Raw genomic sequence first — 13,128 nt, forward strand, 5'->3', positions numbered from 1 at the left:
TAAGCTCCAAAATAATACAGGTTTAACTGTATTAGCAGTGACTAGCAAGCATACAATTAAACCTAAGAGACATTTTTCCTTTGGATTTAAACTGAAGACCTGTAAAATACCTCGTTACCTTGCCTATGTATCACAGAATCTCTACTACTGTAATACATATTGCCATCACTCTGCTCTTTCGTGCACATGTTCAGAAACGCTTGTTGCATTTCTGCTTCTGTTGCAATCTGCTTCTTGCCTGCTTATTTAAACAGGATGGGTATGGAAAGTGGAAAGACAATGCCCATTGTAAGAAAGAAAAGTGCCAGCTGGCTGCTTGGCAAGTGGTTAACATTCAGAAGAATCCTACTTTTTCTGACTTGGAATGGAAGCTAAAGTATGCCTATCWCTTCAGATAGCCCCCATGTGACCAGCATGTGAGGAAGCAGCTCTTTTTTTTGAAAATTATCCAGTACGATGCTCTGGAGTACCAAACCAACTGGTGTAAGCACAGCCATAAGCCTTGGTGAGTATGTATGCAATGACACAAAGCTCTTGCAAAGACAAGTCAAACCACTGCGCAGGCAAACAAGACAGTCACCTCTTTCAGGCTATCAGATTCTCTTTAGTAATCTTTGGCTCAGAATTGCAATCTGTTTACAATAACTTGTATATCTCTACCATCATTTAGTGCAGTCACACTCCCAGAAAAGCTAATTTAGTGACTTTCAGACAGGTGCTCTTACACTCAGTTCTGGACCTTCACAAGCGTCCTGTTTCCATATCAAGTTTTTGCATTACAGCATGCCAGAGACACARTATCACATTAAAGTAGTTTTCCTATGCTCACTTGGCTCACTTCCAATAGCTCTCCAGCAATCACTGTTATCACTGAACACAAGGCTGTGAATCAGCTAAAATTAAAATGTTGACATTCATAAAAATCAAATTTGTCTTTTTCTTCAGAAACATTTACACAACTCCAGCTGATGTCAGTATACATTCAGTCTGGGCCCAAAGTTTTAACAGTTTTCTGTATATGCTCATAACCCAGCTTTCAAGATGATTAATCTGCAGCTTTAAACTTCATACTCCCATGACCATACTTCATTCAAGTTAAACACAGGATTGATCTAAGCTAGTATCCTGAAAGATCAGAATCAACTAAATAAATGAGTCCTCTCTTGAAGGGAGAGTTTCTATCCTGAAGACACCAAAAATTTATGGCCTGAGTCTTGCCTTCTTTGCAACTGCATCAGGAATATGTCCGTTATGTCAGCAGGCTGTATCACCACAGAGGAGTATCCAAGTGTGCTCACCAGCAGAGACTGGTGGCAGAATCACCTCTATGTTGACTGCAATGGTCAAACTCTCCTTAGCATCACAGGGGGGCAACCGATTAGGTCAGCTAATACATTCTCTGCAGGGCCACAAAAATAGCTGACTGCTCCTAGAGCATCAGCCCCTCAGTCACACATCCTGTGCTGGAAAGGATGTGGAAGTGGTGTGGAGAAGAATCYAATTTTTTGAAGGACTTGTTACCCAAAGTTACTCCCTTGACCYTGTTGGAACAGGTTTCTTGCTTTTATGTTTTTGGGGGAGTTCCAGATCCAAGACCTCTGTCTCTTGGTCAGAGGCCTCTGACCCTTTGGTCAGAGAGTCCCAACTCTAGGACATATCCAACAGGAGGTCATATTCCACCCCATTAATATCTTATCTATCTGTTCCACAGTTAATCAGGTAACCACTATTCTTGACTGCCTAAACACGTAGTTTTGTTATTCATTTAATCTGCCTCTGAGTTGATTTCTTTTTCTGGTAAATATTTCATTTCCTACATAAAACTAAGACAATATTCCAAAGATTCTCAAAAGCTATTTCCAAATGTCAGACTCAAAAATTTGTGAATGTATCATTTTATAAAGGCATGAAACAGTATGAAATATCCTGAAGACACTGAGACCTTGTTTCAGTCAGGACGGAAGAAGCACTACRCAGTTTGAATATTACGTAAAGCTTCTATGATATGCTAAAAACTTCATTATAAGAAAATGCCACTTGACTTTGTAGTTATTCTGCCTGTAGGAGGTCATTCATTTCTAAAGCATTCTTATGTTGCTATAGAAACAGCAAAAAGAAACCATTTCTTTACCAAGGATTAGTATTCATTTTCTGGCCAAAGGAAAAAAAAAAGAACTGCCACCCCACACACAAAAAATCCTCAAACCTAAGCTCTAAAAAATGCATACAACAGAAAATAACTTGGAACTAAAAAGTGACTCAGTCATGACAACGTTTTCCTTTAATACATTGTTTTAGTGCAGCCCAACTCTCACAGTACAAATAACCACTTGTTGTCAAAAAGGATGGCAGGTCAGGGCGCTGTATCACTCAAACATAAAGATTCTCTTTCTCAAGGAAAAGGGGCTACAACATAACTCTCTATAAAATCTAGCTCATAAATATAGTAAGCTACCCCGCTTGTTGTTTACACTAAAATGTATGAAGGTAAGAAATGAAATGGGATGGCATCTCTGCTAAGGTAGATCAGCAGGCTCACTTATTTCCAAAGAGCTATGTCCACTTACATCAGCGGTGATTCTAGCCCACAAACTTCACTGATACCACTGGAAATACTTCAAAATTTCTCAGCACAAGCAAGATGSGAATCTGACCATTATATCTTGTTCTGAAAAAAAGGCTTTTTTTTTTCATTGAATTTCTCTGAAATTCATATTTAAGAAGAGTTCTAATGTATGTGACCTTAAAGTCAATAACTGACATTTTCTYAAGGTTGTTCTGAAAATATATACCTGCCAGAAGAAGGACACTCATAAAATACACTTACAGCTTTCAAAGTTTTCAGACATTCATTACAATCAAACATTTCTGTGTAATTGCCTGATCTCACCGTGATTTTGTTTTTCTTTAAAATAATTGCAAATTATAAAAGTTAATYTATTTAGCAGCTAATGTACAGAATGTTCTTTTCATTTGAGAACATGCCTTTGGGCAGAAAATGAAATTCTTGCCAGACTTGCTCTTACCACTACCTCTCTGAGAAGAAAACAGATTAGAAAAACAGTAAAACTGTTAGCTCTCTGTTGCATTTCCACTCCTGTCCTTACCACTTTTATCCCTGTGTTTTATTTCTAGTGAATGATGATTCGGGTAAGATCTTATGACAAAAAAAATGAAAGCCAAATGGGCTGTTTGGGGTGTTCAGGGTAACAGGGAGTCTTTTCCTCAAGGCATTTCTGTGGGTGTTTCTTTCTTGTTCATCAACCTTTATCAAATGTCATTAGAAATAATGATCAGTGCTGTTTTGTCTAGCTCCCCCAGTTGCCTTGTGCTGGGAGGAATCACAGCCAACAAAATCTGTCTGAGGAAAAGTTTTCCATGGCATCTTTACAGAAGGGCTCTAATCAAAACTGCCCAGTGATGGATCACCATATACTTCCGAAAGTGAGAGGATAAAAGCAGGGAGTTTTCTACAGCTCATATTTTTAATGTGCAGTTATATTTAATGCTGTACAAAATATAAAGCTCCAGAACTTTCACCTCTGGATGGTACTTCAAAACTGCAAGTGAAGTCAGTCAGCAGCTGAAAGAGGYTGTATAAAAGATCTTAGCACTATAAATTCCATAAAATCTAGATTACTGGAGAAGTAAAGCAGGTCTCTTCCTTCAACAGAAGGGCAAAAGCAYAATAAACCCATTCTCTCTGCATAACAGTTACCTGTACCGTATGGAACAACACTCTCAATTTCTAATCACTCATTTGCTAAATTTTCTATATTGCCTTGTCTGTGAACAGCTTATGAAATTCTGATCCTCTGGCATGTGTTATCTTTGGGCTGAACCAGATAGTTATGCAAACATTTTATAGAAGAGATTATTCACAATTCCTTGGGGAAAAAAATTGCCCTCTTTGTTTTATGAGGATAAACATTAAGGCAAGTATAGACTTATCATAAAAGAAAAGTAAAAAGGGAGCAAAGAGTACCTAGCTGGGAAATGACAGCAACTATACAGAGCAATTATTGAGTTTGGRTGGATTAATTCTCCTGAGCATCCTKAAACAGGCAAGCCATCTGAAAACACTACAGAACTACCRTGTGCTGCTGCAAAGTAAAGGAAGAGGAGGAACTCCCCCAACGAGCCATTAGTAACTGCTCCAAAATATTTTGGGAAGAACATGAATAACTGAAGGACCTGCAATGAATGCCTGGGCAGATATTTTTTGGTGGATAACATTAAAGTAGTTTAATAAATTACTGGTCCTAGGGGTTAGCTGTCCTTTCTCTGCTGAAGGCCTCCACCCTTGCAACCTGGCTAGATAGAGTAATTGACCATGTGAGTTCTCTTACTACATCCAGTGCAAAATAAATCGCTACTGAAAGCAGCAAGAATGTTTGTCTACACCCTTAGTCACAGGGGACCATSTGGTGATTCAGCGAAATGCCACAAACATCTGAGAGCTGAGACTTTTCATTTCCTACCAATTGACTGTACAGTAATTGGAGAGGCTACCGTATCCTCAGCTCGTCTTTCCTCACTTTTCTCTTAGTGCTGTAATGTTCACTCTGCCAAAACTGATTTCCCTTAAACTACACATCAATACCATAAACTAACAACCATCCCAGACTGAAAGGCAAACTCAATCCCAGCTCTTGAGACGATGATCAACTGAAGTAGCCAGCAACTACGGCATCACTGACTGAATAGGTTTGCTGAGCATTCATATGGTGAAGACATCAAATAAACCCCTCTGGGATTCCTGATACAGGAAAATACTGCAGTACTCAGTCCTTCAGTGCTTTTGGCAATGAAAAAAATTCACCACACTATTTTGTTTCCCAGAAGCTACAGTTCATGGAAAAACTATCTGAATTACTAAATACTTTTTTATGCTTCCTTTCATAGCTTTTTTGTCATTACTGTCACTAAGTTTATTTCTCTAGGAGTTAAGAACTGTCCCATTCCCAGCACCAGCCAGACAAGTCATTTCAACTCATGGTTAATCAAGATTTCAATTCACTGACTTGTTTAACTTTTCAGGTGAGTCCCACCACCACATTCATCTTAGCCTCACAGGCAACGTGACTTCTTTTCTCAACTCCACTTCTATTCTAGCTTTGAATTCTAAATATTATCCTTCAGTTCCAAATGTACGACCCTTTTATTCTTAATTGTCTATTTTTCTTCACAGGTTTTGTCTTCTTATCCTCCAGTGAGATAGTACCATACAGAGAAATATTGCCCACATGTATTTTAATAGATACTCTGAGGTCCTTTCATATCATTAGTTAGACAACTTTTTTTAAGCACACATCATGGCCAAATTCAATTATTTTTATTACTATATGAAACTGCAGAAATGTTCATTACTGAAATACAAGGTGAATATCCATGAGGAAATACCGTGATACGATATAATTTAGGCCTCTGCTATTATGCAAATTGATATTTGTATCCTGTCCTTTACCTTTGATCATTGAGTAATGACTGACATCTGTACCTACTCTTGCTAATATTTAATCTAACCAAGAAAAATTTAATAGAGAGTTTTAATAGAGAGAAAAATATTTTCAGGAGACCAGCACAAAGAGGGGATGTCAGGCTCCTCTGTCTACGTGGGATTTAGTGTTCTTAGCCCTGCAGTCAGGAGATAAGCAGGCAAGAGAGAGACAGTGTCTAGACTAGCAGCTAGGGCATTTGGTTTGAGGGCAGGGAAGAAGGCTTATGCTTCTGGTACCTATTAGGCCTGTTTTTCCCAATGGCAGTCTAATGTAAAATACACATAGATTTCACAAAGCAAGGTCTGGGTCTCAAGCCTATCTACTCCTATGCAAGGCCCAAGTCTCCATCCTTCCTCTTCCTGTTCTGAGACCAAAACTTTTGCATTCCTGGATGTACGGTGCCCCAGATTCCACACGAAGAGTGAAGAAGGCTCTTGGACAGCATCTACTGGATCACCTCAGGGGGGTGGAGATAAAGATTCAAACTGTCCCAAACCGAATAAGATGCCTAAATTTTAGTGGAGTGAATCTGGACTTTCTAAAATCTTCTATTTAAAAGGGATTTTCCATTTTGTTTTTTTTAACCTACGTCATAAACAAAAAGCTAAACTGACAGATGAGCTAAGAGCCAAGTATATACCTACCGTAACTCCATCAGTGTCAATGGAGGAGTTTTATTTCAACATAATTCATTTGTAAGATGTTTTCAAGCACTTTGCCTACTCAGCTGGAACGCCAGACTGCAGCAACACATACCTGGTCAGCGTAGTCGCTCTTCCTTTCATGGCCTAGCAGGCAGCTTTCCCTCTCGTCTAACAATTAACAGATGACAATGAGAATGTTCCCAGAGAACAACAGCGTGGAAGGCTGGGAAACTCTCCACGGGAAGGCAGAACGACGGCAGCCTCCCGACCTTATAAGAAAATCTCTGATGCCTGCTTACGCTCCTGCCAGTGTCCTGTTAATGTTCAGTTCCACATTCTTACTCTTGCTATTCAGAAGCAGGAGATGTTTCATTACTCCTATGCCTAGTCTAGAGGTTGCTTCTCTAACAGAAACACAGTTCCTGAACATCTTTCATTTCAGTACAGTAGAAACCCTGCAGGTTGTAAAACAGACAAGATACATTATCTCCATTAACTAAATGTTACATTAAGAACACTTTGCCACTAAAACTATCCAGAAATTGAAAGTTGTAAGAAAAAAATGTTTCCTAGAGGCTGCTGTGGAAGTACAGTCACTTTGGGCTGGTGCCTGTGGTAATGCCTAGACTCCCCTCCACAACCAGTGGAGGCCCCCACTCCTTTCCACACTAGGCATTAACTTTGGAAAACCCTTCTTCAGCAGGAGAATGTCTTAATGCCTACTTTTCATTCACATATTTATTTCTACAGGAATCCCAGGAAGAGAGTACACTTCAAGGCAGTTACTTAAACAGTAACCAAATGAAGGAAAGATTGTACAGAAACAACAAAGATTTACCTTCAAGCGTTTCTCCTTCTCCAGAAAGGGCATCTCCTGCTCCGGAGGCATACAAGGCAGACACGGTCAACGCATACCTAGTCCCTTGGTCCAAGCCCCTCAGCACTTTAGAGGTAGTGTCACCTTTCACAGTCTCTTCCTTAGTTTCCCCTCCTGCGACTGGTGTATACGTTATAAAGTACTGCTGCACTTTGCCAGGAGCAGCACTCCATGACAGCTTCATCGTTGATGTTGTAGCATCAGAAACTCTCAGATTTCTCGGATTTCCGCGGACTACACATGTAAAGAGATGTTGAAAAAAAAAAGTGGAAGTTAAGCTTCATTTCTTGTTTTTTAATTATTAGCATTGTAACAGAAATAGTATCTTGTCAGACCTTTTCTAAGGAATTTCTGAAAAGGTTTTGCTGAGGAACTAAAATACTGAAAARACTAAATAACTTCTTGCAATGTATTTTGAATTTACAATATTCAAAAGCTATTTAATTTTGTTATAAAAGTAAATATATCAAACTCTTATCTGCTGCTGACAAGAACACATAAAATCTAGTGCAATATCCTGCAGTTTTTATTGCCACTTTTGTCAATACTGGCTTTGACTCAATAAGGAATGCAAAGATTCAGCCAAAGCAACTAATTAAGGKACATACATCCTGCTTTTAATTTGACCATGCAGCCACTAGGAGAAAAAAAAAAATCTTCATTTATTGTTGCAATTTCTAGGAGCAGTATTCAGGCCTAAAAAGCTAGTAATTTTTATTATTTTTATTGCATATTTCCTGCTCCTACAAGTGCTCTTTGCTAAAAAAAAAAAAAAAAAAAAAAAAAAAAAAAAAAAAAGTGCCAAGCTTTACTAATTTCACTGGCATGACTCCTTCTGGGTAAAGAAGAAACACTCATCATGTTAACCACTCAGATCAAAACAAAAGAACTTAATAGAACTAAGTTTTTACTCATATCATCTGAGATCAGTTTCTTAAAAAGTCCTCTCTGGATCAGGGCAAATTAGTACTAGATATTTTATAAAGTGATTTATTTTTAAAATTACCAAAACATTGGTGCATTTTCTGCATTGACTTAATGCAGAAAAACTAATTCCTGAATTGCCCAGATTAACACTAGCATAGTATAATTCTACTATATTCAGGACTGTACAATTCCTTCCCCAATTCTCCYTAGGTCAACATGTCCAAATAAAGTCATTCTCTTCATTCTTTCTTTCTTTCTTTCTTTCCTTTCTTTATTTTTCCTATTAAAACTACAGGTTCACYCCTGGAACACTTAGATACCAATACATGCCCAACTTTAACATGCCAAGACCCATGCTGAAGTCATTGGCTGCAGAATCAAATCAAAGACCATCAATGACTAAAATAGAGTAAAATTAACAAAGTATGGTTTCCCAGAGTTCTTTCTGATGACGGTTTCTCTGGTTGTTAATAACATTTAAAATCTGAATGAAGTTTCACCAGTGGTCAGGGCACTCATAATGTCTCTGCACTCCACAGATTTCTTTTCTCTTTCAGTATGGCATGAACACACATTATGGACTTCTCATCTATGAAGCATGAGATTTTTCAACTTAATTGGCTAATTTAATAAATGTCTAAAAGTCACCTCTTGAAGACCACTGTCCCTCTGTGAAATGTAGCAGAAAATGGCTAAACAGGTTTAAAAGACATTAAGCTTTAAAAGTTATTWTATCTGTTATCTGCATAAACAAAGGTATATGTACATATATACAAATAATGTAATTAGATTTTTTTATGGACTTTAAAAGACAAAGAAAGGCTATGCAGTTCTACAAACGTCCATRTGCATCTTCTATTGGGAAGGCTTTGGAATTTTAAGAGCGCATCTGTATATCATAACACCAAATATACAGCAGAGTAAAAGAAAGAAATTAAATTCTTTGGCAGTACTTCACATTCAATTCTTGACGAGAAGCCTCAGCAGTGCTGGGAAAACTTTAAAGTACCACTCAGACATACTATCTTTTGTATCACAGGGAAACCCTGAAGTTTTGGATCTTGAGGCTGATYTTGTGCACAGGTTGTTTTTATTATTTGTATTACAGTGGCCTGCAGGCAAAACCAGGTCACAGTTGCCCATGATGAAATGCAAGCAGTGAATAAAATACCGTCAAAGCCCTGAGGATCTTATGGTGACTTGTACTGTGGTATTATACTTTTTAAATAAATCACCTTGGTTAATAGTYTCCTTTGACGGAATGATACTCTATTAGAACATCATGTTTTCTATCTAAGCAAAAGCCAAAACTGCAGTGATAATTTTAGTAAATTAAATGTGTCATTCATTCCTTGCTTCCCACTCAGAATAAAGTGCAAACTGGGTCTGAATTTGCTAAAAGATATATAATATATRACATGGACAATATGAAGAACCATGACAACAATTAATTAAACATAATGGTAGACTCGTTATCCAAGTTAGCTTGCCATATTAGTTGCTGGAGGTTCAATATACTATATTGAAAAAGGAAATATTATACGTCTCATAAATTATATTGTCTTAAACTACCTCTCAATTAGGCTTGACTAATTTTGTAATTCCCTGTTCAGCTGTGGTAATGCATAAGGCCAAAAAAAGACTCTGTATGGGTTATTGTCTTTTCAGTATGAATATGTCAACATGCAGGGAGTTGTTCTGCAGCACACCACTTCGATAGCATTGATCACGTACTTTCATCAGTTTTTGCATATCCATTCAGCGAATTCCCAGGCCCAGACTGATACTCAGGAATAACAGTTACTTCATATCGTGTATCTGGAATCAAGTTCTGCAGAGTAGTTGATCTTTCATTTGCTGAGACAGTCACTTGTCTCCTTTCTCCTCCGGCAAGTGGTCTRTATACAAGCCTGTACCGCAGAACGTTCCCCGGAGCCGGAGTCCAGCTAACTATAAAGCTGTCAGTAGTTTCATCTGTTATCTTTAAGTTTCGAGGAGCACCTTTAACTACAAAAAATACACAAATATAATTGGTAAATATTCRCCTTCAATCAAGCAGTATCTGAAGCGATCCACTCTCACCATTCTACGAGCTCCTCCTATCACTAAAACCACAGCTTACACTRTAAGAAGTGACTGGTACTTCTGCAGTGTCAGATTCGGGATGGCCAACAAAAAATACCTTCTGTGGCTTTGGTTACCAGAGATGGGGTGGAAATCATTCTGCCCTCCCACTGCTTTTAAAGTAAAGTCAAACTRTTAGTCATTTCTGAACACTTAAAGCCAGAGTTACAAGCAGCAGTGGAACACAGTTGTCCCCAAAAGCACATTAATCCCAGTTTATACAACCACTTCTGCAGCTCTGGTAGTCTGATATTGTTTAACAGTAACAGTAGAACTGAACTGTATATAGGACATCTGGGCACCCTGTGAGGAAATATCTTAACACAGGAAATCTTATAGGTTTCACTGTTGTGGCCATTTGCTTCTGCATCATCTCCGTTTATAAACAGTTGTCAGATGCATCTGACTGCACACAGGCAACCCTCCAATTTTAAAGAAACAGCTAAGGTAAACACAACAGGGAAAAAAAGCCTTCCAAAGTAATTTCTTTTCTTTAAGTTTTCCCAATCAAAATACATTAATTGCAATATGACTTTAAAAAAAGAATTCTGAATAAAGTCTCCACCTTAAAGACAAGAAATAGCTTGTTATCCCAGAGGGCATGAAAAAATTATGGTGTAATAGTTAACCTACCCTGCTCCTTGACAGAAAACATAACTACAGGTCAGGTCATTTCATATGAACTCAATGGGCACACCAAAGCAGGATTTAAATCCTCGCGCATACATCAAAATCAAATGTATTACAAAGCAGTATTATCATTTAGGCAAAAARAAAGTTTTGGTTTTCATAGTTCCTATTTACATAAAGTATTAAGTTGGAATATCATACGCCAGAAACATTATTCTTTGGTGTTCTTTGCAGACCTTTTAAAAGTGGAGCAATTAATAATCCCAGTTTTAAAGAAAAGAATTTTGTTTTCCATTGCTCACAACCATAATACTGGTTTTAGAACTCATCAAAAGCCTAAAGCCAAAGTTAGTTGTCAAGAAGGCTGTCTTGCCCAAATCATTAGCCAGATCTGCACGGAGAGATGCTGACATTTACATGATTTTAGAAGCTGGTCTTCTCAAACAGATTCAGATTGATGAAATCTTGGTTGATCAAGATGCTGACTATTATTTAATGTTATTTAATGTAGCAGTTACAACATAGGAATACTGATTATTTTTATTAAAGCTGTTCCTTCTCTTGTCCCTACATATTTTATCASCCAAAAATTTATCTGTTTTCCTAAAGGAAAGTTATGTGTGACAAAAAACATTCTCACTGGTGCAATCATGGAAATATGCACACCATCAGCAAAATCTTTATCTTCCAAAGTTACCATCCAAACAAAGCTACTTTATAAGTGTGTATTTTTATCAATCCTAAGAGGAAAACACAATTAACATATTTCCATGCTATTTCTTTTGCTACATCACTACAGGTCAAAAATGACAACATGGAATAATGAAAAAAGTGGATTTCTAATAAAAAATGTGAATTGGACTGGTCTGAGTATCCAGCTACTGAAATAGAAAATCAAATTTACTGTGATCTTTCTCTTTTAAATCAGTAGAAGTGGATCTTGGCAACTCTATCAAGGAGTCCCACTACCATGCTTAAACTTACAGGCATTGCTCACATAAACTTCAACTGGCATCAACAGAAGTTTTGAATCAGTAAGAGTTATAGGGTCAGACCCATGAAGAAATGATGAGAAACAGCTGACTAAAAGCTAAGCCCCCTATAAGGCTATGGTATATAAAAACAGAATTTCTATTAATGTAAGCTACAGATGTAGATACAGTAACCTACGCAGGTACGTGCTTGACTTTAAATGTTTTAAAGTTAACATGCATTCCTGTGTGAGACTCATAATTATTAAATGTATATTAAATGTGTGTTAATACATTCAATGAGTCTATTATTTACAGTGTCACATTTCATTAGAGAAGAAGCTACCGCAGAGAAACACAGCACCCAGCCAACTTTTAGGGAAAATAAAACCCAATCTTAACATATCTGTTAAGATATGTTGGCCTTTTATTGGAATTTTGTATCTTTACTAAACACATTCAAAGACAGTGATGTTTGTTCGCACCCCCCATACCAGCACAGCTTCTCAGCACTAAGTGGTTGTTCCACACACACACATTCTCCAAGTAAACAAATTCTTACTTAAACATGTGGGTTGCTYGTGTCTGTGAATAATGGGAAGCGTACCTTCTAAAGTGGTTTCCTCTCCATCCAAGGGAGGGCCATCACCATCTTCATACTCAGCAATCACACTGACTGCATAAGTAGTCTCAGGCAGTAAGTTGGTGAGAACTGAGCTAGTGCTTGCAGCTGGTACCGAGACAACAAATTCATCTCCACCAACAGCTACTTTATATTTAATGAGATAAGACAAAACCTCAGATCCAGCTGGAGACCAGCTCACTTTGAAACTGTCAGATGTTACATCAGAAAAGACCATATTCTTTGCAGGTATGTAAGCTGTATGGAAATAAAAACGCACAGATCAGGCACACTTGCCAGAATATTTTTTTAACACAAAACCTCTAAAATAAGCCAAATGTGTCCCTCAATTATTTGATTTATTCTGATTGAATAGGGTTTTTTTGTACGTGTAACAGTAGTTGTTTTCTATACTTGCTTATAGCTATCAAATTTCATGAAGATCATTGCTAGGCTGCCTCAAATCATATGACAACAAGTAGAAGCACCAACTCAGTCATTTCTAGATTAAATGAGAGCAAATCATCTAAAAAATTGCTCTTTTGAGGTGTGAAAACTTAGTTTAGAATCTGATAATCAAGTTGATTTTTCTCTTTTGTATGTCCCATGAGCAGCAATAACATTATGCCCTYAGTGGGAACTGAGAATCCTTGTTTTTTTGCAGGGCTAAATCAGGAAAAGGACAAAGTGAATCCCAGTATTTTTTCAGGAATGTAGTTAGAAGAGGAAACAAGGAACTTGACACGAGGCACAAACACAAACCTGACATCCTGGGCTTGTTTTGGTTGGCCTAGTCAGCCTAACAGTGGGGATGTTAAGACTGCTTGAGCCC

The 13,128-nt window shown here is 37.7% G+C and overlaps 1 protein-coding gene across 4 annotated transcripts in view; it reads right to left on the minus strand.

Annotated features, from left to right (window-relative positions):
- Positions 1–13,128, minus strand: part of COL12A1 (collagen type XII alpha 1 chain) — a 104,658-nt gene that overhangs the window by 73,646 nt on the left and 17,884 nt on the right. For all 4 annotated transcript variants that reach the window (XM_085316051.1, XM_085316052.1, XM_085316053.1 and 1 more), the window contains 3 exons: positions 12,282–12,554; positions 9,684–9,956; positions 6,984–7,256 (listed from right to left, as the gene is read on the minus strand). In XM_085316051.1, coding sequence (XP_085172177.1) covers positions 6,984–7,256; positions 9,684–9,956; positions 12,282–12,554 — 819 coding nt within the window. The remainder of the gene's footprint in view (positions 1–6,983; positions 7,257–9,683; positions 9,957–12,281; positions 12,555–13,128) is intronic.

The sequence above is a fragment of the Rhea americana genome, unplaced genomic scaffold (assembly GCF_003343005.1).
Source record: "Rhea americana isolate MKP2758 unplaced genomic scaffold, rheAme1 scaffold_45, whole genome shotgun sequence".
Taxonomy (NCBI): Eukaryota; Metazoa; Chordata; class Aves; order Rheiformes; family Rheidae; genus Rhea; species Rhea americana.